General features: G+C 56.8%; 1 protein-coding gene across 2 annotated transcripts in view; it reads right to left on the bottom strand.

The window, feature by feature from the left end:
• Positions 1-24,180, bottom strand: part of CSMD1 (CUB and Sushi multiple domains 1) — a 605,853-nt gene that overhangs the window by 221,467 nt on the left and 360,206 nt on the right. For both annotated transcript variants that reach the window (XM_045576232.1, XM_045576234.1), the window contains exons 6-7: positions 15,657-15,769; positions 1,658-1,735 (exon numbers count right to left, since the gene is read on the bottom strand). In XM_045576232.1, the coding sequence (XP_045432188.1) occupies positions 1,658-1,735; positions 15,657-15,769 (191 nt within the window). The remainder of the gene's footprint in view (positions 1-1,657; positions 1,736-15,656; positions 15,770-24,180) is intronic.

The raw sequence follows: 24,180 nt of genomic DNA, 5'->3' as shown, positions 1-24,180 counted from the left end.
GGACAGCATTCCTGGAGACAACGTTCCACCCGGCTCTGCGTTCACAGGTCTGTCCGGTGGGCGATGGAAATGCTGACCGCTCCGTTGTCCTCCAGGGGACGCTGTGCAGGCGGGGGTGATGGACCCCCTTGGAACAAAGGCCAATGTCAGGAGCGGCTCAGAGTCAAGAGCAGGCGCGCTCAGGGCCCATCGATTTCACGTTCCCTGTTATTTCTTCCCGAGGGCATGAGAGCCATGCATCACCCGCTCCATGTTCCTGCAGTTTGTTACTGGGCTCCCCATTAAGCAATGTTCTGAGCCTCAGGCCCATCCCGTCCGGGCACACGCCGTTGTAGCAGCAAATGGCCAGGCCTCGGTGCGGCCATCTGTTCGCCGGGTGAGTTACAGCTGATCGATGCTGTGTGTGTACAGCCATCCGTCTTCCCTCTGCAGCAAACAACCTCTCGCTGAGACACAGCAACCAGGGCTCCGCCCCCTCTTCCTCCCTCCATCCCCAGCCTGTGGGGCTGGGAGGGCTCGGAGGGGTCAGCTGGCCCAGGGACACAGGGGACAACTGAAATTTCTTTGGAGAGCCACATTTTTAAAACTTCAACTTTTTCTAAGGCCACTTCTTCCAAATAGACTCGCCCAGGCCGTGGTGTTTTGTGGAAGAGCCGCACTCCAGGGGACAAAGAGCCGCCTGTGGCTCTCGCGCCGCAGTTTGCCCACCACGGGGTTAGAGCAACTCCATACCCAGGACCCCGCCCGGGAAACCCAGGCACCGCCGTCTCACTGCTTTCATGGGCGACCTCATGTCCCCCAGGGTCCCGGGGAGCCGGAGGGGGAATGGCCCTTGGCTTCTGAAGTCCATGCCTGCGTTCTGGCTTCACCCCAAGATTGAACCTGTGTCCTCAGATCTGGTGAACCCAGCCCAGTGCCCTGACCTCCTCCTGCTCCCAGAGTGAGCCCCACGCCCTCTGCGTTCTCTGCAGACCCACCAGGCCGACGTCCGCTCTTCCCTTCGTCCCACTTCCATCCGGACCGCTCCCCAGGGCCTGGCCCTGCGGAAAGCCCACGCAATGTCAGCTCTGGAGCCGGAACGCACAACCTGCTCTGTTCAGCCGACAAACACCATCGCCACTGAGGCCTGATGGATGCCGCGAGGGGCGGGGAGAAGGTGAGTGGTTCCACAGCCCTTGCCTCCTCGTCTCTCTGGCGTAAAGCCCGTGCCCTTTTCTCCAGGAAACGTTTAATTTGGTTCTGTCACGCCTTCTGCATAAATAACGCCACCATTTACTTCACCGCTGATCCCAGAAGGCTCCTGTTTCTCACCCCCTTATTCTCTCTAACGACGGATTCTCATGTCAGACTAAAGGATGGCTTGGTGCTGTCGGGAGAGGGGCAGACACTGCCTACACCCAGCGAGGAATCGCGAATCCGCCCGCAGACGGAACAGAAGCACCATCTCCTTCCCACAGAGCTGTGCCTCTCGCTGTGCGGATGGAAGACCCGCTGTCTGACTGACCTCCGGGTTCATAGGGCAACGCTCACCACTGAGCCACACTGGCCGCCCAACCAAGAATAACCTCTATAATAAAAGGGTGACATGCCAATGGACCCTAACGGCAGAATGACCAGTCCTGCCCGCGGAAGGATTGACAGCGCAGAGGGGACTTACGGACGGAGTTCTTAGGGCTGCTCTCCTTGCTGGGCAGCATCTTGACGCCTCTGGACTTGAGCTCGATGGCCTTTTTCACTGGAAGAGAGAACAGAGCCTGAGTGGTCAGGGGAAGCCATGTCTGCCCTCAGCCCACCTGCCATTCAGCTGTCCCGCCGAGCTCAGGGCCGGGGCCGCCAATGACCGAGTGCGGGGGCCTCCAATGACCGAGTGCGGGGCCTCCAATGATCAAGTGCAGGGTCTCCAATGATCAAGTGCGGGGGCCGCCAATGACCGAGTGCGGGGGCCTCCAATGACCGAGTGCGGGGGCTGCCAATGACCGAGTGCGGGGCCTCCAATGATCAAGTGCGGGGCCTCCAATGACCGAGTGCGGGGCCTCCAATGACCGAGTGCGGGGGCCGCCAATGACCGAGTGCGGGGGCCGCCAATGACCGAGTGCGGGGGCTGCCAATGACCGAGTGCAGGGGCGCCAATGACCGAGTGCGGGGGCTCGGGGGTGACCACACAGGCCGCCCGGCAGCCAGGCCGCGTCTCTCAGCCATGGCTTCGGGAGCTGAGAACCAGCACACTGTCCCTTCCTCCCAGCCTGCTCCCCACCAGCCGTGGCGGCCCCCAGACCACGGTCACCCCGCCATGGCATTCAGGCAGGTCCTGTCTCAGCAGAGGACTCGCCACGTGGCTCCCAGGGCCGCTCTCCCTGAAAGCCTGTGGGCGACTGACCGCCTGTGAGTGGCGGGATGAGACTGGGCCGGCTGCACCACCACCGAGCTGCACAGAGCTCTCAGCCCTGCAGGTGCTCCCCCTCTCCTCCTCCGCCCAGAAGCTGAGACCACCCCTGGGGGAGGGGCCTTCCTGGCATCCACCCCTCCCAGGAGGCACTGCCCTCCTTCCATCTACAGACAGAGAAACTGCCTGCCCCCTCCGGAGCAACCCCAGCCTATGCTGGGATGGTGCCGCACAAACAATGCTGCTTACATATGCGGACAGAAGGGCAGTGTGCGCAGGTGACAGAGGGCTTCAGGCAGGCTGAGGGTGGGGGGCTTACTGCTTCAGATCCTTGGCTGCAGGGGGCGCTGTTTTGTCTTTACGGCGTGAAACATTCCCTCAGACATTAAAATCACTCATGTGAGTGTCCTGCACCCACATCTGCCCATTGCTCATTTGCAATAATTACCAACTCGCAGTTATTCTTATTCTATTTTATTTTATTTTATTATTTTATTTTATTATTTTATTATTTTATTTTAATTTTATTTTATTTTTGGTGTATCTTATACAAACATCCCCCCCAGCCCCGCTGGTTGGGATGCAAACATCAGAACATCAATCCACACGCCCATAAGTGCGCCAGCACGTATCTCGGAAAAACCACGCTTTTCAACATGGATGAGCCTAATACCGTTATCACGTGTGAACAGGCTCCTGATAAACCCTCCACGTCACCCCTCAGGCTAGGACTCGGAGAGACCTGATTGTCTTCCTGTGGTAGGACGCACATTGCCCCCTCGCCCCCCGCCCCGCCCTAGCCATCTTCCTGCTCCATCCCGCCCAGTGCTTCCTGAGTGGCATGAGCTGAGGCATGAGGGGGCATGAGACCCCTGGCACCAGCGGATCGCATCCCGGGAGACGCCTGTGCGCTCCCTGTCCTCTGACCCTCCTGCAGGCTGTCCGAGGCCCTGGAGGCTCAGGTGTGATTCCTGGTGAGAAAATCACCAGGACATCCTTGTGGGCACGTCCCTGCTTCTCCCAGGAGGCCCAGGGAGGAGGGCCCGCCTCCTCCTGTGATTGGCGGAGCGACTGACCATTGTCCAGGCCCGTGACTTCCTTAGGAATTTTTTTCCCCTCCCAACCAGGCCAAACATTATCCCAACTAGATTCACTTATGAGAAGTGTCATATTGGATTAATAACTCGAGGCCCTTGGGCAGAACGCTTTGATTTCCTATTACTCTCAGAGTTCTGATCCCAAGTGGCAGAATATTCATAGCGACCTCCGAGGTGCTGGGCGTTCCCCTGGAAACCAGCTGCAGGTGATAGCAGGGAGAGAGCAGGTTCTGAACTGTCTCTCCACAGGGACAAACACGTTCCAGTGGATCCGTCACTTCCCAGGACAACAGGCTCACCCAGGAACCCAACAGGGACTGACGGACACGCATCCAGGTGTCTGTCCGGCTTCTTGGCGCATCGACTAGAGAATGAAGGACCTTGACCTTGTGCTGGGGCAACCCGCCACAAAGCTGCTCCAGACCCCACCCCTGCCCTCCAGAGGGCTGGGAAGGGTATTTCTGGGTGCATCTGTGAGGCGGACCCACCCTGGCCGCCAGGTGGCCCGAGAAGTCACGTGGCCCCTCGTCCCACAGCGCCCACACACCATGGCCTGCAGCCAGGAGCACCCTCTAAGCCAGCCAGGGGCTGGGTCGGACCTGAACACGGAGCAGACGTGCCGGGCGCGGCTCTGATCCTCTCTGTGCAGAGAGAGTGTTTCTGAGAGGATTGTCTGAAGGGAGATGAGCGGAGAACAGGGCCCTGTCTGCATTCGGGCCCACCCCGTGTCTGGGGCCCTGGAGGGCTCTGGTGGGGTGGTGCTGTCTCATTACACCCATCGCTCCCCATCTCCCAGAGGCCTGTGCCCAGGGCTGTGGGCTGCGCCAGGATGGGGCCGGCTGCTCCCTCCCCTCCCCACTCACCCTGTGCACTGAGCCCTGGACCGGGGCCATGGCCTCGGCTCCTCACCTGCCAGCGGCTCTCCTGGGACCAGGCATGTGGGACTGTGAGCGCCCGTGGCCACACTGAGGCGTGGACAGCAGAGCGGGGGGCACCTGGAGTCCTCGGCGTGTCACCCCGGTGAGACACGTGTGCAGAGCCGTGTGAGGGGACCCCGGACGCGTCCCCCCCGGTCACAGGGCCCCCTGGGCTGCGGCGGGATGCAGGGGCGCTGGCCAACGCCTCAGTGACCCGAGGGCCTGCACTGAGTCCCAGGAAGTGCTCACGGACCCCCGCCGGCACCCTCACCAGCTTGACCTTCAGCAGATGGAGCCGGGCAGATGGCCGCTTTGTTGAAAATTGCATTTCCTTTGCCTCCTTTGGAGGAATTTGGGGACTTTATCCCGGACAGCCGCTCTCTAAAGGGATAATCATTGATCTCCCTCCCTTGGCGATAAGCTGATTAGCGGCAGTGACCTGTCCGTGCGAGCGGCCAGCGGAGACGGCGGCCTCTCCTCCGGGGAAAGACACGTCCGCGTGGCATCGGCCCGGCGTTCCCTGTCTGACAGGAATCCTTCCTCCTGGGGAATTTAGCCCCTCATCTCCAGAACGCTCAGCAACCGGCGCTGGGGCTGATTTAGGATTCCATTAAAGGGTAATGCCCACATACGTTCTTCAGCACCCACCATCGTGGCTGCCTCCCACACGCCTCCTACCGGGGACCAACCCCGAGACCCTTCTGGCTCTGCCTATGGCTGGTTTCAACCGCCCGAGTCCCTCATGGGGGCAGCACCTTTCCTCCACATCAACTCCCATCACGCCCCTGGGGGTGCCTCCAGGGACTGAGCATCTCCAGCCGCTGGGCCGCCCGCCGCCCTCTGCCGGCCCAGGAAGATGGGTCGCAGCTGCCGAAACTGGTGTGGCTCAGTGGATAGAGCTTCAGCCTGCGGACTGAAGGGTCCCAGGTTCGATTCTGGTCAGGGGCATGGACCTTGGTTGCGGGCACATCCCCAGTAGGGGGTGTGCAAGAGGCAGCTGATTCTCTCTCATTGATGTTTCTAACTCTCTATCCCTTTCTCTCCCTTCCTCTCTGTAAAAAAAAATCAATAAAATATATTTAAAAAAGAAAGAAAGAAAGAAAGAAAGAAAGAAAGGAAGAAAGAAAGAAAGAAAATGTGCCACAGCTGCCAAACCCAGCCTCTGCCTTCCAAGCTCAGGCCGTGCTGTGAGGCTCAGGGCTCTCCCCGCACCCCCGGGAGCTCCCGAGGCAGCAAGAGCCACGGGAACGCCCCCTGGTGCCTGCCGTGGGCCTCGCCCGCCTCCGGAGGGAGGAGGGCCTTCAGCTCTGGCCAGCGGTCCAGCGCTCCGGGGAGGGCCCGTGCTGGGAGACTCTCATCACAAACCACTGAACCCCCTGCAGGAGGAAAAACGGGCTTTTTCTGGGGGGGGGGGGGGGCGCGAGGGGGGCGGGAGGGAATCTGGGTGGGCAACTGGAGGGTGACTTTAAATCTGCAAGGAATAAACTTCCTGTTCATCGTTTTACAACATGACTTAATTTCTAGGGGAACAAAGGAGATGGCCCTAAAGCAGGACTGTTAGGGGGACACGGGCAGGTTCGGGGAAGTTTTAGGCTTGGGTCCATGGAGGAACGCACAGGGCTAAGACAGGGGAAGTGGAAGTGGCCCAAACAGGTCTCTATTTACAGAACAAAGAAGGAGGAAAGTCTAGAAGGAATGGAAGGACTATGAGGGAGGAGGGCCTCAGGAGTCACTATAGTAACCAATCGAAAGGAAATATTGACCAATCAGAGGGAATATCAGGACACAGGATCTGCAGCCTTTAAAAACCATGGAAACAGGAAAACCATGGGGCCCTTTCTCCTCCTTAAGTGGGAGTCTGTACTTGTTCTTTTTAAAAAAAAATATTTTATTGATATTTTTACAGAGAGGAAGAGAGAGGGATAGAGAGTGAGAAACATCGATGAGAGAGAAACATCGACCAGCTGCCTCTTGCACACCCCCTGCTGGGGATGTGCCCGCAACCAAGGTACATGCCCTTGACCAGAATCGAACCTGGGACTTTTCAGTCCGCAGGCCTACGATCTATCCGCTGAGCCAAACTGGTTTTGGCTGTACTTGTTCTTTAATTAATCTCCACCTTTGCTATCCTGCCCTCTGTCCGTGGATTCATTCTTTGACTCCGGCGGACAAAGAATCCGGGTTCCAGTCCAAAAGTTCCGTTTCAATATCGATCCTTCCTCTAGCCAACCTGCCGCTTTTCTGGATGGCCCCTGAGTCTCACTTCACGCGATTTCACTTGTGGGTTGCCACGCCTGCCTGCCCCACGCGTGGCAGGCCGCACAGAGCAGCTGACGGTCTCCTGCCTGCCTGTGGCTGAGAAAACCTCACAGACCTGAGGTGTCACACACTCCCCCCCCGGAGTCACTGGATCGAAACCCGCTAATGAAATGAGGCCCAAGAGGCATCACCCGAGCGCAGACTCCATTTCACAATGACGGCCGGCCGTGGAAACAGCCACCCGGGCAGAGAACATTGCGAGGCACAGGAGATTCGGAAAGGGAATGTTGACAGGACGCGGACGGTGCGGGATGTATCCCTGAGCATTACGCTAGGATCCACACGCACACATCACGGTGATGTCTGTGGGTTTTATAGCCAGTTCAGGTCAAGGGGTGGCATATTAAAATATCTCCATTTTTATAGCAGAAAAGAGGCAGGTGTATTACAGAGAGGCGGTCCCTGAAGTCTCAGGGGGTAAAGTACGCTGCCTCTGTTCTTGGGGTAATGATGGCATTTTCTCTAAAATGTGGGGGAAGATTCATGCCAAAGCTCTTTCATCTCCAGAATCCCTATCCCGAACGCTCTCTGGGACACACCTAGGGTCACCAGAGGACCCCGGAGATACAGAAGAAGTTGGGAAAAACAGACCTGCTACAGAACTCTCCTTCCTCGGAAGAACAAAACTTCCACAGAGGCGTGAGTGTCGCTGCATTTAAATCTGGGTGATTTTAGTCCGCCACGGTGACTGCTTCTCACAGGCTTCGCAGCAATGATGGCCATGTTTCCAGTGGAACCACCATTCCTACCCGGTTCTGAACCTTTTTGTAATTAGAAAACTGTACGCCAAATGGATTTTCCCAAGAAACAGTCCATCAGAAGGTTTTCAGAGAGGGGATCTTGAATGTCACCTCCTGGGGGTCAGGAGGCAGCTGGGACTCTTGGCTGAGTCAGCTCCTCCTAGACCCCGTACCTGCCTCTGCCTTTGCCCCCTGCCTCTGCCCCTGCCTCCACCCCTGCCCCTGCCCCAGCCCCGCCCCCGCCCCTGCCTCTATCTCTGCCCCTGCCCCTGCCCCCTGCCTCTGCCCCTGCCCCCGCCCCTGCCTCTCCTTGCCTGCCCCCTGCCTCTGCACCCTGCTGCCCAGCCCTGCCCCCGCCCTCTGTCCTCTCCTCCTAGCCCCCTGCCTCCATCCCGTGCCCCTGCACCCGCTTCTGTCCCTGCCACTCCCCTGCACATGCCTCTGCCTGCCGCCCTGCCCCCTGCCCACCCCGCTCTGTCCCTGCCCCTGCCCCCGCCTCCACCCCTGCCCCTGGCCCCGCTTCTGTCCCTGCCACTCCCCTGCACCTGCCTCTGCCCCTGCCCCTGCCTCTGCCCGTGTCCCTGCCTCTGCCCCTGCCTCTCGCGCTGAGCTCTGAGCGTGGGCTGTCCCGAAGGTGCTCACCTTCATAAGAATGGACTGATTTCCATCTTAAACGTTGATTTGAATTACCCGAGTGTAACACCCTTTCACCAGCTTCGAACCCTCCACTTGCACGTTCCCAGGGGGCAGTTGTTCTGCAGGGACAGCGTCCGTCTCTCCTCTCACTCAGAAAGCCTTGCTGGCAGGGCAGCTGGGAAGGAGGGAGGTAGGAGATGCTGTGCTGGCCCAGGGTAGTGGCCTCGGGACCTCCTGGGAGCTGACACCATACCAGAGGGTCAAAGCTGGTTCAAGGTCATCCTTTTTCTTTTTTTAAAATGTTTTTTATTTATTATTACAAGAGGCCTGGTGCATGAAATTCATGCACGGGGGCGGGGGGGGGCGGGAGGGGGGTGACCTTCAGTGCAGCCTGCACCAGCCTGCACCCTCTCCAATCTGGGACCCTTTGAGGGATGTCCGACTGCCTGTTTACGCCCAATGCCGGTGGAATAAACCATGGAAACAGGAAGTCGGTGGGACCCTCCCCACAGGGGAGTCCATTCTGTGGGACGCTTTCTCTCTCCCTACATGGGATTGGGCCTAAATGAGTCGGGCATCCCTCTCACAATCCAGGACTGCTGGCTCGTAACCACTCACCTGCCTGCCTGCCTGATCGCCCCTAACTAACCATTCTGCCTGCCTGCCTGATCACCCCCTAACCACTCCCCTGTCAGCCTGGCTAAGCCCTCCCCGCGTACAAGCCCTGCCTGGCCTCCTGCCCTCTGAATGGCGAGCGTCCTTGGAAGAACTGGTCATTGAAAGGGAGTTTGTCTGCAGTGACCACACGCTGGTTTCTGTCCCCGCAACCCCCAGCACTCCCCACCCACCTCTGTCCCCAACAACCCGGTGGGAGTTCCTGACTGTGCCAGTCACCCTGTGGCCAGCACGCCCTCTCCATCATCTTCTGCAGGCATCAGATCCCGTTCTGCCCCTCCCCAGCACTCTTGATTTTCCAATTTGCCTCCCCGATTGCTCTTTCAGGCTGAACGTTCTCCTTTTCCCTCCGCCTCACATCCACACACGCCCCTGCTCCGCCGACAGACACCTGTCAGAAACGCCTCTGCCTGTGCCGCCTCTACGCCTGTCTGTATCCGTCACCGCTCCGCACGCAGTCTCTCGCGGCCCCTGCTGAGCAGGAGCGTTCTCACTCTGTGTCACTGTAAATTCCCATAATTCACAACCGGAAATCCCACGGTGACCCCAGGTGGCAGGCACACTTGTGGCTGACAAACATGCCTGTGAGATCTCGTGCAGACGGGGAGATTCGTAGCTTCTGCTGCATTTTCAATGGGGCATCTGACCCAGATATGTTGAGAGCCACTAATTACATTATGAACTCCGGAGGGCTGAGACAGCGGTGATTAATCATCTGTCCACAGCCAAGGGTAACAATACGCCGGCCATATCTGATTTACATATTCTTAATGTGATGTGTCCTCAAAATGTACATTCACTCCAATGGCTGATAGCTCAATTTAGAAACCGAAATGTATGTTCATAAACACTGTGGTCCGGCTGGTGCGGCTCAGTGGTTGAGTGTCTACCTAGGAACCAAAGTATCAGGGTTCGATTCCCAGTCAGGGCACATGCCCTGGTTGCAGGCTCGATCCTCAGTAGGGGGCGTGCAGGAGGCAGCTGGTCAATGATTCTCTCTCATCATGGATGTTTCTCTCCCTCCCTTCCTCCCTCCCTCCCCCTTCCTCTCTGAAATCAATACAAATTATTTAAAAGAAAATAAACACTGCCTTTATAATTATTCAGTGTGTACCACATTTTGGGGATGCCCTGTACATGTATTGTTATTGGTTGGGTGACTTCCTACAGGAGGCGATGCCCCGCGGTTCCCATGGTGACCCAGAGACCAAGCGGCGTGGCCTGTGCCTCGTCAAGCTGAGCGGCAGCCGCGGGCGCTGATGGAGCTGGGATGCTGCTCGATGTCCCTTGTGGGGTCGCCTGGGGGGAGCGATCCCGGCAGCCGCCCACTCACCTTGTGGCAGGAGCAGGCGGGAGGAGACGGTCCCCGGGACCTCACCTTCCCCATCACTGCTGACACCTGGCTCTCAGCCTCCGGAGTGTGCGGAGCCCCCGGTGACGGCTGCACACGCCCAGCTGCCACGGGGTGAATGGGAACATCTCGCAGAGGAACTGGCCTGCAGACCCCAGGGCTCGGCCGCCATGGCAGAGAGGAGCGGGAGGAGCAAGGGAGTGGGGGCCTCAGCTGAGAGCCGGAGCCGCTGGTCTCAGAGGTGAATGAGGGCAATGAGGAGTCGGGAAGACACCCCACACGGATGGCCCCTCCGAGCCGCGTGGTCCTCACGCCCGAGCCCAGGGGCCCGTGGCCACATCTCTGCTCACTCCTGTCTCACCAACAGCGCAGGGATCCGACCGGCCGGGGTGAGCCTCCCGCACACGGACGTGGACGGAAAGCCAGGTTTCGGTGCGAGGGGTTTTATGTAAAATGGTGAAGATTGTCATGTGTTCACATTTGAAACAAAAGTTTTAAAATAAATCACTGCGTGAAAGCACTTTGAATTAAAAGCCTGCAACGAACTCAAAAGCTCATCTGCTCCCTGAGGCGGCCTCGGGGATGGAACCATCTCTGATGGATGGAACCGCATGCTCTGCTTCCACACATGCTGCTGTGTTAGTGAGAAACTACCCCTGTGTCTCATCACCAGAGGACCCCTGCCACAGAGGCGGATCCCCTGGCCTGGCACACCCCACAGCTCTCCCGGAGGGGCCCTCAACTCAGGCTCTTACCACACCGAGAGGCACGCCCATATCCCCTGCTTCTCCTCTCACAGGGGCGAGGGGGGCGGTCTCCGAAGCCAAGGTGGCACCGTCCGAAGGCGAGGACTTGGGCCAAAGATGTTCTGTCCAACGGGAGCCACACCTGTGTGACCCCGAGCAGCCACGCCCACAGGCAGCTCCTCCTCGGACCTGGGACCCCGCTCAGCCGCTCAGCACCAGGTGCCCTCCGCCTCGAGGATGGGGAACCAGGGTTTGCCAGCACCATGGGAGGCCCACGGCCCAGGAGCAGCGGTAGAACCAGCGTCAGGGAGAAGGGCCGCGGAACGCACACGTTCCATCCAAACTGGAGTTCGTCTGGACAGAGGAAGCTCCTCATTTTCCAAAACACACTGTCAACAGCATGGAAATCTCCGCTGTCTAGCAAGGCCATCGCTCTGAGTAAACGGGGAAATCAATGGCGGCACAGCGCCGTCCCGGAAAGGAGCGCTCATTATTGGCGTCAGCGAGAGATGTAGATCCGTGGCCAGGCCCTGCCGTGATGTATGGGACGGGGCGTCCTCGGCAGAATGGGGAATTCACGACACACACTTCCAACGTGATTTACCAGCCGCAGCAATCAATGGTATTTCAATCTGTGAAAACTGTGTTCTTACAACGGCCGGGGAGACACGTGGAAACCGGAGCTCAGCACACACGAGGCTCCTTCACTGTGAAGAGGCGTCCGCCGTCCGAGATTGATTCACCTATGAAATCCATCTTGCAGACGCCGAACACGTCAGGATGACAGATGGTGCTAACAAGGTGATTATTTCATTATAATTAACGATGGAGGCAGCGGGCAGCATGGGCTCAGTTTTCTACTGATTTAAAAAAAAATAATGTGTCCCATGTAAATTGATCGGCCCAGGAGCTCAGCATACCCGCTGGCACTGCAGATACACCCAGGCCCCGGCTTCTCTGCCTCCCATGCTCCTGGGAAGGGAATGTATCTGAGGAGCCGCCAGGACAGAGTTGTCCTACCTGTCAATCAACCTACATGTCAATCAACCTCACCGCTGCTTTTGCCTTAACTTGATTGGGTGACGGGAGAGGTCAAAGCCAAAGAGGAAAAGACTCAGAGGATGAAGAACACAGAGACAGAAGCTGGGAAGGAAGACGTTTTTTATGGCGGGGGCTGTGTGTTTGCCCAGAAGAGCGTCTGTGGCAAAGACTGTGCTCCTTGGTTTGTGAGGTGATGGCATTCCGCAGCCACTGTGTCCTGGGCCAGCGATTTCTCCTGGAGAGACCGCCCTGTGCTGCGTACACAGTGCGGGGACCACAGGGTGGTGGTGGAGGTGGGGAGGGGCGTCAGAGAAATCCAGCTCGTCTGTGATCGGCTTTCTTCAAGGGACCTGTGGAATGGTCATAGTCCCCATAGTAGCCGCGGAGGAGAAGGGGTCTCCGTGAGCGAAGAAATGCATGTTTGCTAAGAAGGGCTCCCTTCTCGCCACCTCATCCAGGGTCAGATTCCAGGGCTGAGCATGGGCAGGGCACAGGGTGGGCGTGGGGGAAGGCACAGTGTGTTCTCGCTGCTGTCCTCACTGCGGCACCCATGCATCCTAGCCGAGTGGTCAGCAAACTCATTAGTCTACAGAGCCTTATATCAACAGTACAGGATTGAAATTTCTTTGGAGAGCCACATTTTTTAAACTTAAACTTCTTCTGATGCCACTTCTTCAAAATAGACTCGCCCAGGCCATGGTATTTTGTGGAAGAGCCACCCTCCAGGGGCCAAAGAGCTGCATGTGGCTCGCGAGCTGCAGTTGTCTGAGCCCCGTCCTAGCTGCTCATTGCTGGTCGCTTCCTGCTGGCAGCTGTGCTGGTCCCACAGAACGTCTTTGTCCTGGGTCTGTGTCATTTTGAAATAGAAGCACAGAGCCAGCATGTCTCCTCCCGTGGTGTGCCGGGGAAGAGAGAGGATCCATGTTCTTTCCTCGTGGGGAGAAGGGCCCCCTGGGCCTCCCGGGTAAGACCAGGCCTCCTGGTGCCGCTGGAGGGCAGAGCTGCAGGGACTGCATGGTCTCAGAGTTGAACTTCAGAGGAGCTACTACTGTGTCTCCTGCCTTCCTGGCCCCAGGCCTGAAGCTCCCATTCATCAGGGTCATCTGCCCTTAGAGGCAGGACAGCCAATGCCAAGCCCTCCGCGGAAGCTCCGCCCTCCATGGAGGCTCCGAGGGTCTTGTGGTGAATCTTTCTTTCTTTCTTCTTCTTCTCCTTCTTCTTCTTCTTATTCTCCTCCTCCTCCTCCTCCTCCTCCTCCTCCTCCTCCTCCTCCTCCTTCTTCTTCTTCTTCTTCTCCTTCTTCTCCTTCTTCTCCTTCTCCTCCTTCTCCTCCTCCTCCTCCTCCTCCTCCTCCTCCTCCTCCTCCTCCTCCTCCCCCTCCTCCTCCTCTTCTTTAAAATTTATTCTTGAAATATTACAGATGCCTGCTTCCTCCCATTGCCCCCGATCACCTGGTTCTCACCCCGCCCACTCCCTCACCACCCTATTGTCTGTCTGTGTCCTGGGCAAGGCAAATACGCATGCCAATGCACTGGTTAATCCAACCTCCCACCCCCTTCTGTCTGAGATCCTCCGTCTGCTCCGCCTCCAGCCTCTGACTCCTGTGTTTGTCAGTCATCTTGTTGCTACGGTAACATCTGGTCGCTCCGTTCAGTCTGGGTTTGTTCCACAAGGGGGCAGTGCGGAGCCACTATCTCACGTTCAGCCGGCTGTGCCCTGGCCTTGGGCCTGGAGGCTCCTGGGAAACGAGGCCATGTGCAAAGAAAAACAACAAAACGTGGTCCTGCATCCAACTCCCACGGCAGCCTGAGAGGCTCCGGCTCCATCGCTGCAGCTGGGTGTGGGTCACGTCCCATCCCGCACCTTCTCGTCTCTTCCGCCGATGTGAGGATGTTTCTGCTCACCACGGCCATTACTCGCGTCCTTCGGAGCCCACCGCCGACATGGCCAGTGTGCCCCTCGGACCCCCCACGTCCAGTCCCCTCGCGTCGCTGCCCACGGCTTGTCTCTCCCGGAATCCCTGTGCGGAGGCCAAAGGCGCCGATCTGTGGGAGCGCTGCTCCCCTCGGTTCCCTGTAGGTTGGCGCCAGTCACCCTTTGGGGCCTTGGGGGGGGGGGGGGGCTGAGGCTGGGAAACCCCGGCACAGACGTAGCGTCCTGGTGGTGGTTGGCGTTCTCCTCACGGATTCGTGATTCAGATCCATCGGTGGAACATGGCTGACGTCTCCCGCGGGGCTAGCCCCGCTGCCTTGTGCCTTTCCCGGAAGCTGTTTGCCAATCCTCCATCCTTCTGACCGAAGAGGTTCTGGGGTGGGCGGGGAGTCCCCTGTTTCCCAGGAGCCTTGTTTGGCAGCGATGATTGCTGAGTGTTAGTTAGTATCGATGAGTATTTACCCTAACTTCTCCCCGCCTGACGGGGTACATACGTGTCCCAGGGACCCGGTGATGTCTCATCCCTGCCAGAAGGCTGTGCCCCTCAAACGGTGCATGAACACGCGTCAGTGTGCCTGGCACCCCTGGGGCTCATGTCAGGGAACTCATGCCTTAGCTGAATGGACCTTCTCCAGGCAGTGTCTTGGGGACACTGGAGATCTTTGCTTGGGAAACCATCTCACGGTTTAGCCGTCAGACCCTTTATTTGCAAATGAAAGTGGAATTGTTTCCAATGGCCTCTTACTAGACCTAATTCTTTCCATGGGGTGGATGGGGATGTTGGGTTATTAGAAACAAGGGAAACAATGCCGCACATACAGGTGTAAACACGAGAACCTGGACACAGAGTCAGTGTGAGGGCCAGCCTCCATGGACCCCAATGCAGCTGTGAGTTCGTGTGCACACAGCTCACTAATCGGGGAACTGGGTTTACGCCCCACCCATCCGTTTCAGAGGTCGGAGCGGGTGACGGCACACTGACGCGTGTTCATGCACCGTTTGAGGGGCACAGCCTTCTGGCAGGGATGAGACATCACCGGGTCCCTGGGACACGTATGTACCCCGTCAGGCGGGGAGAAGTTAGGGTAAATACTCATCGATACTAACTAACACTCAGCAATCATCGCTGCCAAACAAGGGAAACTGGCAGTGCACGGTGCAGCAGGAAAGCTTTAGGGATGAGGTGCAGAGGGCCCCTTGGGAATGCACATGGATGACCTTTAAATTAATGCCAGCTGAGTCCAGGTGACTGGAATGGCTGTCCCCCGGAAACAGCCTCCCCAAATGTCAAAGACTGTGATCAGTACCCATTTCTCATCTTTATCCACATGCTGGGAATGAGGAACGAATAGGACCTTGACTTACCCAGATCTTGATATGCTAACTCCCAGGAGTGAGGGAATGACTAGGACCTGGGCACACCCAAACTCCTTTGACCTTAACTCGCCTCTGGAAATCACACATGTGCTGTGCTGTCTGTGGTGGGTGTGACTGTCCCTCCATCTGGCTCCCAGCTTTGGATCTATTTCTGCCTCTGTCTCTTTCTTTTATTTCTTAATCCTCAGCTCCTCCGCTCAGGAACCTGTCCTCCCTTTCTGTGTGGGACGTGGAAAAAGGAGAAGCACCCCACCGCAATGAGGTGCTGGGTGTCACTCACAGGCTTCCTCCGTTAACGGGTCCCTCAGGGACAGAGGCATTTTCAGGCTGGCAGCCCCTGCCCCATCCTCAGCAGGAGAACCCCACACTTCCTGGGCCCGGCAGGACCAGCGGTCTTTGGGGCCTCTTGGTGTTTCTGACATGACCAGGGGGAGGCGCTTACCTTGGAACTGGGCGTTGAAGCCCTTGCGCCGGTGGTTGCCGTCAGAGGTGAAGTGCAGCCGCAGCCAGTTCCTGCTGCTGATGACCGGCGAGGGCAGGTTCATGCCCGTGAGCCTGGAAGAGAAGGAAGAGACGCCCGGTCAGCCAACAGGGCCACGGCCCCCGTCACGCCCACGGGAAGCCCCCGCCCGGCTGCACCCTCCCTGCCGGGCGCGTTTGCAGCCGGACCCATTGGGGATCCATCTCCACCCACACGCACAGGCGTGTGCCTCCCCGTGGATGAAGGCTCAGATACTGGACATGTGATTCTCCTTGATTGACGACACGTACACGAGAAAATTGCCTTTCATATCTTACTGTTTTCTTCAGAACCTCGATGTAATGAATTCTAACAGAATTCTGAAAAAATAGGCCCAATGATGAAATTAGGCCTTTCTCTATTTGAACCCATAGCCAGGGCTTCCCCGAAGAGACTCGAATAAGTGGTTTCCACGCTTGATAAACAGCACACGGTGGGCACAGTGCCGCCTCCACAACCAGGACTCGGCCCCTCCCTGCGTGAGGACGGAGCGTGTACCAGGAGGATGGGCACAGCCACGAGCGGTGACCGGGAATGACAGCGCGTCTGAGGAGAGCACAGCTTCAACACGGGGACGCCTCACACACCAGGCCCGGCCCTCCCTCCTGGCTGATTGCAGACCTGCCGCCTCCCAGGGTGGCCGCGCTGCCAGTACCACGGCCAGCAACCCTTCCCCCTGGGGACCTGTGGGCCCTGGGAGTCTGTGCCTCCTGGGAGCCAAGGGTGCTGTGTGCCATGTGCCATGTTCTGACACGTGGGTCTGGCGGGCGGTCTGAGTGTCACCTGCTGGGGTGCCTCAGGCACACAGTGATGTGCCGGCTGACTTTCCTGGCTGAGTCCCTGTAGCTGGGCCATCCTTTCTGAACCTGCTTCCAGCCTGCGATGTGGATTTGAGAGCACCCTCAGCATGGCACTGAGCAACTCCACACACACACATGTACATGTCCCCAAAGCAGGTTTTTACCATGACTCCCACGTATCTACGCTCGTTGTACCATTGTTCGTATATATGCTGTCCCATCTATTTTCAAAGCCGTGCTGTGAGTGCAGAAGGTCTGTAAGAATGTAAGCCGCTGGCCAGCCAGAGTGGCTCAGAGATAGACTCTCTCATCACTGATGTTTCTATCTCTCTCCCTCTCCCTCCCTTTCTCTCTAAAATCAGCAAGTGTGTCCGTATATATACAGAGGAATGAAGCCACTGGCTTGTAGCCAAAGCACCTGAGGCCCTTTGTGGGCTCACCTGTGAGTGCCCCCTGCTGGGTCAGGGTGCAGGTGGGGCCCACGCCCAGGACCCCAGTCCTGGCAGCTGTGGGGAGCATTTCCACTTCCTCCCCTCCCTGAGTGAGAGCAGCGTCACGGGAAATCTGTCCCCAGCACCCTGACGTCCACGTTCCCTTTCAACTCACACACCGGCTCCGATGTGTGCCCAGCCAGTGAAAGCTGAATCCAAACCTCAACTCTGCCAATTGCCTCGGTGCCCAGCCCCTGTCTGAACACGTGTCCTATGGGAGGCAGTGCCACCCAAGCTGCTGGCTGCTGGGATGTATGGCACGCTGACTGGAGATGGGGCTGGAGAAGGGAGAGTGGGGGGAGGAGGGGACTCGGCGGGTCCGGAAATGATCTCCATCTCATTTTACGGAAAGGCTCCCTGCCTCCCTTTCCTTCCTGGGGATACTGTGTCACAGGTTCGTTAGAAATAGCTTCCATACTCCCATATGTAATATATATTTTAAAGAACCACTGAACAGCCCGTGGTAATGCCTTCCACGGGAGTGACGGCCGCCTCCGGGGACCTGCAGTGACGTCAGCTCATTTGGAAAAGGCCTCCTGGGAGGTGCGACCAAGCTGCAGATCTTCTGAGGGAGAGATGACCGTCAGAGGGCCCAACGAAACCAGATCGGACCTGAGGAGGAGGAGGAGGCAGAAGAAGGGAGGTGGGGAGCAGAGCGTCTGGGGGAGGGTCTGGGGCTCCACAGCCCTGCTGCACAGCCTTGGGACTGGGCCCTGCTTTCTGAAGCTGCCTTCGCAGGGAGAGCCGCCACAGCCATGGTGGAGATGGGACAGGAATCGTGAGCGTGAGCATGACGCAGACCGTTTTAAAGAGAAAGAGGAAATACTGGACCCAGGAGTCTGGGCCTGTTTGTGCACAAAACAAGGACTGTTTATTTATTTATTACTATTTAAAAAATATATTTTATTGATTTCAGAGAGGCAGGGAGGGAGAGGGAGAGAAAGACAGAAATGTCAACAATGAGAGATAATCATGGATAGACTGCCTTCTGCATGCCCCCTACTGGGGATGGGGCCCGCAATCTGGGCCTGTGCCCTGACTGGGCCCTTTCCTCAGCAGGCTGACACTATCCACTGAGCCACACCCTCCAGGGCTACACTGACTATTTAAATAACCAGTGCGGACACCAAGGACAATGAACAGGCACCATCAGGAGAAGAGAGGCATTTGGACCTACAGGGAAGGAGGCAGGAGAGGAAAAGACACCCCTCGGTGACTGGCTGGAAGGGGGGCCTCTCAAACTGGGTCAGGAAACCCCGTCGCGCTGGATGGGCAGTGGGAACCAGCCGCCCCATGGAGGCGCAGAGGGGACCATGTTCCCGCTTTTGCTTTCCAAGTCTGCCCAGCGAAGCGTGGAATCCAGGCCAGTTCGCTTCCTGTAACGGTTCAGCCGGGGTTTCCTGCTGCCACAGCAGAGCGCGGTGTGGGGCTCACAGCACTGACTTCAGCTGAGACACCTCTATGAGCCACAGGGCAGGACAGAGCAGGCCACCCCTCTGAGCGAGCCGTCCCCTCAGGCTGTGTACACTGCCCGTGCCTCCCTCCTCCGGACGCCGCTCTGCCCCGTCTCCTTGGGCCGATCAGGAGGGCACACAGTCCAGAAACATCCCCACTCATGATGAGAGGGAATCATGGAAGGACTGCCTCCTGCACGCCCCCTTCGCTGATGTCACTGGACACCACGGAGCCCCTGGCTGGGACCATTTCCCAAACTGTTTAGAAACACTCACGTCGCTGGCGAGAGCTATGCTGGGACGCCCTGACAACAGGCAGCTTTCTCCTGTGTTAGAAGACGGTCCTGCATGCTGGTGCTCCCAGAGGAGCCCTCCTCAGGCTCAGCTCCCTGCCCTCTCCACTCACACCTGCTCTGCAGCTCGGACACAAACCCCATGGACCCCACAGAGACAAAGGCACTCGGCCCAGACCAGCGGGATTGAGTGTGGCCATGCCCAGGACTCAGCAAACTGGGCCAGACCCGAAGGTCGTGCAGAGGACCCCATGGGAGGGAGCATGACAGATCCCATCCTCTGAGGCTTAAGGACTGAACATTAGGGAATCACTGGGAACGGAGCCCAGAAATGTCTGGGACAGGCCAGCAATAGGATGAGGCAGGCAGCAATAGGATGAGGCAGGCAGCAATAGGATGAGACAGGCAGCAATAGGATGAGACAGCTAGCAATAGGATGAGATAGCCAACAATAGGATGAGGCAGGCAGCAATAGGATGAGACAGCCAGCAATAGGATGAGGCAGGCAGCAATAGGATGAGAAGCCCAGAGGCAGCCTGACAGCGCTGCTCAGGGGAAGTCCTCCAGACCAGGCCTCTCCATCCAGGAGGAGGGAGGTCCAGAGGAGCAGCTTTGGCCTCGAGAATCTTCTCTCTGCGTGACCCGAGAGCTCGGGGCCTCCCTCGGGGCAGGAGGGCCTGGCGGCCAGGTGCTCACAGGTCATCCTGTGAGGAACAATCTGGGCACAGCCAACCAGGGCACCTCAGAGTCAGAGGCCAGGAAAGAATCCTCAGGGTGTGTGGTCCTGAGCCTGCGACAGCCTGCTGCTGGTTTCAGCACCAGGGGCGGGGACAGCGCCCAAGGCTTGTCCCCTGGTTCAGGGGACTGAGCCTCCTGATTCACTGGACCCAGTGTGTGCAGGGCATGGCTGAGTACCCACCTGATTTCTGATTATTTTTTAAAATATATTTTATTGATTTTTTTACAGAGAGGAAGGGAGAGGGATAGAAAGTTAGAAACATCAACCAGCTGCCTCCTGCACACCCCCTACTGGGGATGTGCCCACAACCAACGTACATGCCCTTGACCGGAGTCGAGCCTGGGACCTTTCAGTCTGCAGGCCAAAGCTCCATCCACTGAGCCAAACCGGTTTTGGCTGCTTTCTGAATATTAAAGAAGACGATGCAAACCAATTTCTATAATAAACACACTCAGTCTGAACTCTGAGACAGACTTTAAACACGGAGAAGTGACACTGGGTTTCCGCACAGCTGCCACAGGGGCCACTGTCTCTGTGACGTTATTTTTAGAAGCACATTCTCTCAGACTCTGTGAACCCCATCTTCTCCCTCAGTCCTCGGGGGAGCTCAGTCTCAGCCCAGCCCCATTCAAGATGCGGAAATGAGTCAGCTTTCTTTGTAAGCAAACTTCTTCCATCACCTGGGGCAATGACTTATTCTGTCCTGACCAGACCAGCTCCTCGCAGGCGCTGCCTGCTGTCTGCCCCAGGAATGGGAAAGGGGCAGCTTTTCTGATGCTTCCCCGTGGGGCCAGGTGCAGCTGGGACAGGGCCGGGCCATTGGCGCCTTTGGAACGCAGCGGCTGCTGCATCCCGGCACCTGGCAGCGGTGGACACAGGTGTGGGCTGAGGCCCCTCACAGCTCATCTCCGAGTGCCATCAGCCTGACCCTCCGTGTGAAACGGGGCATCTGTGGGACGTGCCTGACATGATTTTAGCGAAGACAAACTATTAATGTCCTCTGCTGCTTTTCGGGGCAGTTTGTCAGATCCTGGTCTTACTATTCTTTTGCTGGATGAGAGCAGGAGCACCTAATGAATCTTTCACTCTCTAAGCAAATGATGACGATGAAGGAGGAAGAGAAGGAGGAAGAGGAGGAGGAGGGGGAGGGGGAGGAGGAGAAAATGGGAAATGGACGCTAACCCAGAGAGAATCCTACCCACGTGCCAGCCCTGTGATATGCTTTGTCACAACTTAATCATTCAATGGTTCCCATGGGCCAACTGTTATTTTTTTAAGATATATTTTTATTGATGTCAGAGAGGGAGGGAGAGGAAGACAGAGAAGCATCAGTGATGAGAGAGAATCATGGACCGGCTGCCTCCTGCACGCTCCACACTGGGGATGGAGCCCGCAACCCGGGCCTGTGCCCTGACCAGGAATCACATCATGACCTCCCGATTCATAGGTTGATGCTCAGCCCCTCAGCCACGCTGGCCGGGTTCATTTATAACTTGATGCGTCAGGGCTGTGGACCTGTGAAATCTGGAAGCGGTGGCAGAGCTCACAGGAGCCTGTGCCTAGATTGACCCGAATTGGTGATTTCTGAGTATTTCCACTCTGCAGGCAGGTCTCCACACACTGCCTGGGACTCTCACACTCTGGCTGTTCTTCCAAAGTCCAGATGGACGCATGCCTGCTTGTGTCCAAAAATACTCCCTGTCCGTCTCCTCTGAGACACAGAATAAATTCACCGCCTTCGGAGGTCACCTTAGACCTTCCATCCTCAGCCTCACTTGACCCCACCACCTTACTTCCCACAGCTTCTTATCCGCCGGCAGGAGATGATGTGTCACCTTCCGCATGGATTACCGGATTCCCTCCCTCAGCATCCTTTTAGTGCCCCCGTGACCTCTGGGTGTCAGCAGCATGCAGCGTGCTTTGGATTTTATAACAGGGCCAGCTGTTCCGACGTCTGTCCCCTCCCAGATTCAAACGCAACCTTGTGAGTGAAGGTCCACTGCTGCATGCTGTCCGTCACTGGAGCTGCTTGGGCCAGTGAAGCATCTTGTCCGCTGCCCACGGGGCGAGGCAGGGGTGGAATAAATAAATAGATGCTGCTGTGTCCGTGAATCTAATCTGAGTGAGTCCTTCCCACCCCTCGTGAGGGTCAGAGTGCCTTCTCTCCTGCTCTCGCCTAGCCAACCTCCAGCTCGGAATCTCTCTCAAATCCTCACTCCGGAACGAGTCGCTGGAGATGATTGAAGGAAATCTGTTTGCCCCGGGGCCGAGGTTAAAGAGAATAACGTCTTGATTGCTGCTGATTGGCCGATGTTTTGCTGAGTGCTTTATACCTATGATTCTAGACAGGGCGAGACGGGTGATTCAGAGTCCATTTGCAAACCAGTGTTCATTCATTCGCACACAACGCAAGTCCACACAGGGACATGGGGAGGTTTATATAAAACACTGTAAGAGCCTGGCCCGTGTGGCTCAGTGGTTAAGCATCAACCTATGAACCAGGAGGTCACAGTTTGATTCCCTGTCAGGGCACATGCCTGGGTTGTAGGCTCCATTCCCAGTAGGGGGCGTGCAGGAGGCAGCCAGTCCATAATTCTCTCTCATCATTGGTGTTTCTATCTCTCCCTTTCTCTCTGAAATCAATAAAAACATATATTAAAAAAAAAAAACATTGCAAGCCAAAACCAGTTTGGCTCAGTGGTGGAGCGTCAGTATGCGGACTGAAAGGTCCAAGGTTCGATTCCGGTCAAGGGCATGTACGTTGGCTGTGGGCATATCCCCGGTGGGGGATGTGCAGGAGGGGGCTGGTCGATGTTTCTCTTTCATCGATGTTTCTGGCTCTCTATCTCTCTCCCTTCTTCTCTGTGAAAAATCAATAAAATATATTTAAAAAAATCGCAAGAGATGTTCAAATTTACATAAAACACTGGAGCCTTTAAGCAAAGGGAAAACACATAAGGTAGGAGGAATCAAGGTGGGAGCGTGTTCTGAGGACTCCCTGCACCCTCAGGCCTCCCAGCCTATTGGGGCTGGGGATGGAACTACAGCCCAGGTATGTGTCCTTGACCAGGAACTGAACCTAAGACCCTCCTGAACGAAGGATGACTCTCTAACTCCTGAGACATGCCAGTCAGGGCCAGGAAGTCAGGTTGTTTTGCTTTTTTGTTTAAATTTTTTTGTAATTCTCTCCTGAGGGTATTTTTTCCCTTGATTTTTTTTTTAATAGAGTGTCAAAGAGGGGGAGAGATGGAGAGAAACATCAATGTGAGAGACACATAGACTGGTTGCCTCCTGCATGCACTTCAACAGGGGGCAGGGATCAAACCAACAACTCAGGTACGTGCCCTTGACTGGGTCTTGAAGCCAATACCCTTCTATGTGAGGGCCCAGGCTCTAACACTGAGCAACACCAGCGAGAGCCATTATGTCAGTAACAAAAAATTATATATATATATATATACACACACACACATATTGATTTTAGAGAGGAAGGAAGAAGGGGATAGAGATAGAAACATCAATGATGGAGAATCATTGGTTGGCTGCCTCCTGCACACCCCTCTTGGGATTGAGCACAACCGGGCATGCACCCTGACTGGAATGGAACCCAAGACCCTTCAGTCCGCAGGCCGGCACTCTGTCTCCTGAGGACACTGGCCAGGGCTATGTCAGGTTTTAATATGGAGTTCCCTCGGCGATGAGCACCCACAAGCGCCTGTGAACGCTCACACACAGGAAACCCACTTGCCCTCACTCCAGTCGATGCTGAGCAGCCATGTGCGCAGCCCCAGTGGAAACAGGAGCCCCTCAGCCCTCCCCGTGGGCACGGACAGAGTATGCTCCGCACGGCGGGGGCGCAGAGCCTGTCACCGCAGTCCATCACCTGTCCGAGTGACATTCCCGTGGACAGATCCATCTACAAGAAAATGGCCCCATCAGCCAGCCCTCGCCCTCTGTCTGGAAACCATTTCCCCAATGATGGACTCTCTCATCGGACACCGTGACTGGCAGGGGCGGGAGGGGTTTCGCCCACACTGCGGGATTTAGATCAGATCACAGCGCCCACGTGTCAGGGGGCTTTAGAGTAAGGTGACCAGATCATCTTGCTTTTGGCGGGACAGTCCAGATTTCTAACAATGTTTTCGGAGTCCCTCAGTGTTTTAAATAAGTCCCAATTTTTGAAAAGAATCTTTCCAATCTTTCCAAAAATCGGGACTTTTTTAAAACGCCGTGGGACGCGGGAAAAATTGTTAGAAATCGGGACTGTCCCGCCAAAAGCAGGACAATTTGGTCACCTTATTGTAGAGGCACCGTCGCCTCAGGCTGACGTAGCCCCGACATGTCTGACGCTCGGAACGAAGCGTTTCATGCGGGAAATTTAAATCAGATCAAAGCCAAGCAGCACAGGGTTATACGCCAATTCCAGGGGGCACCTGGACGGGCCTGGGCCTGGAAATTCAGCCTCAGCTGTCTGAGTGTTTACAGCCCAGCCCCACCAGGACGCGCGGCCAGCGATGCACAGGCCTTGCTGAGCACACGTGCCAAGTCCTAAAGACTGTCTCTCCTGCTGAGTTCCGAAAAGGAGGGCGTGCAGGACCCAGAGAACACTCACACGCCCCTATGCTCTCCCTCCTCACTCATGGAACCCGCCAGGACTCCGTGAGCCGGA

The sequence above is a fragment of the Pipistrellus kuhlii genome, unplaced genomic scaffold (assembly GCF_014108245.1).
Source record: "Pipistrellus kuhlii isolate mPipKuh1 unplaced genomic scaffold, mPipKuh1.p scaffold_m20_p_78, whole genome shotgun sequence".
Lineage (NCBI taxonomy): Eukaryota > Metazoa > Chordata > Mammalia > Chiroptera > Vespertilionidae > Pipistrellus > Pipistrellus kuhlii.
This window is presented reverse-complemented; position numbering and strand designations above follow the sequence as displayed.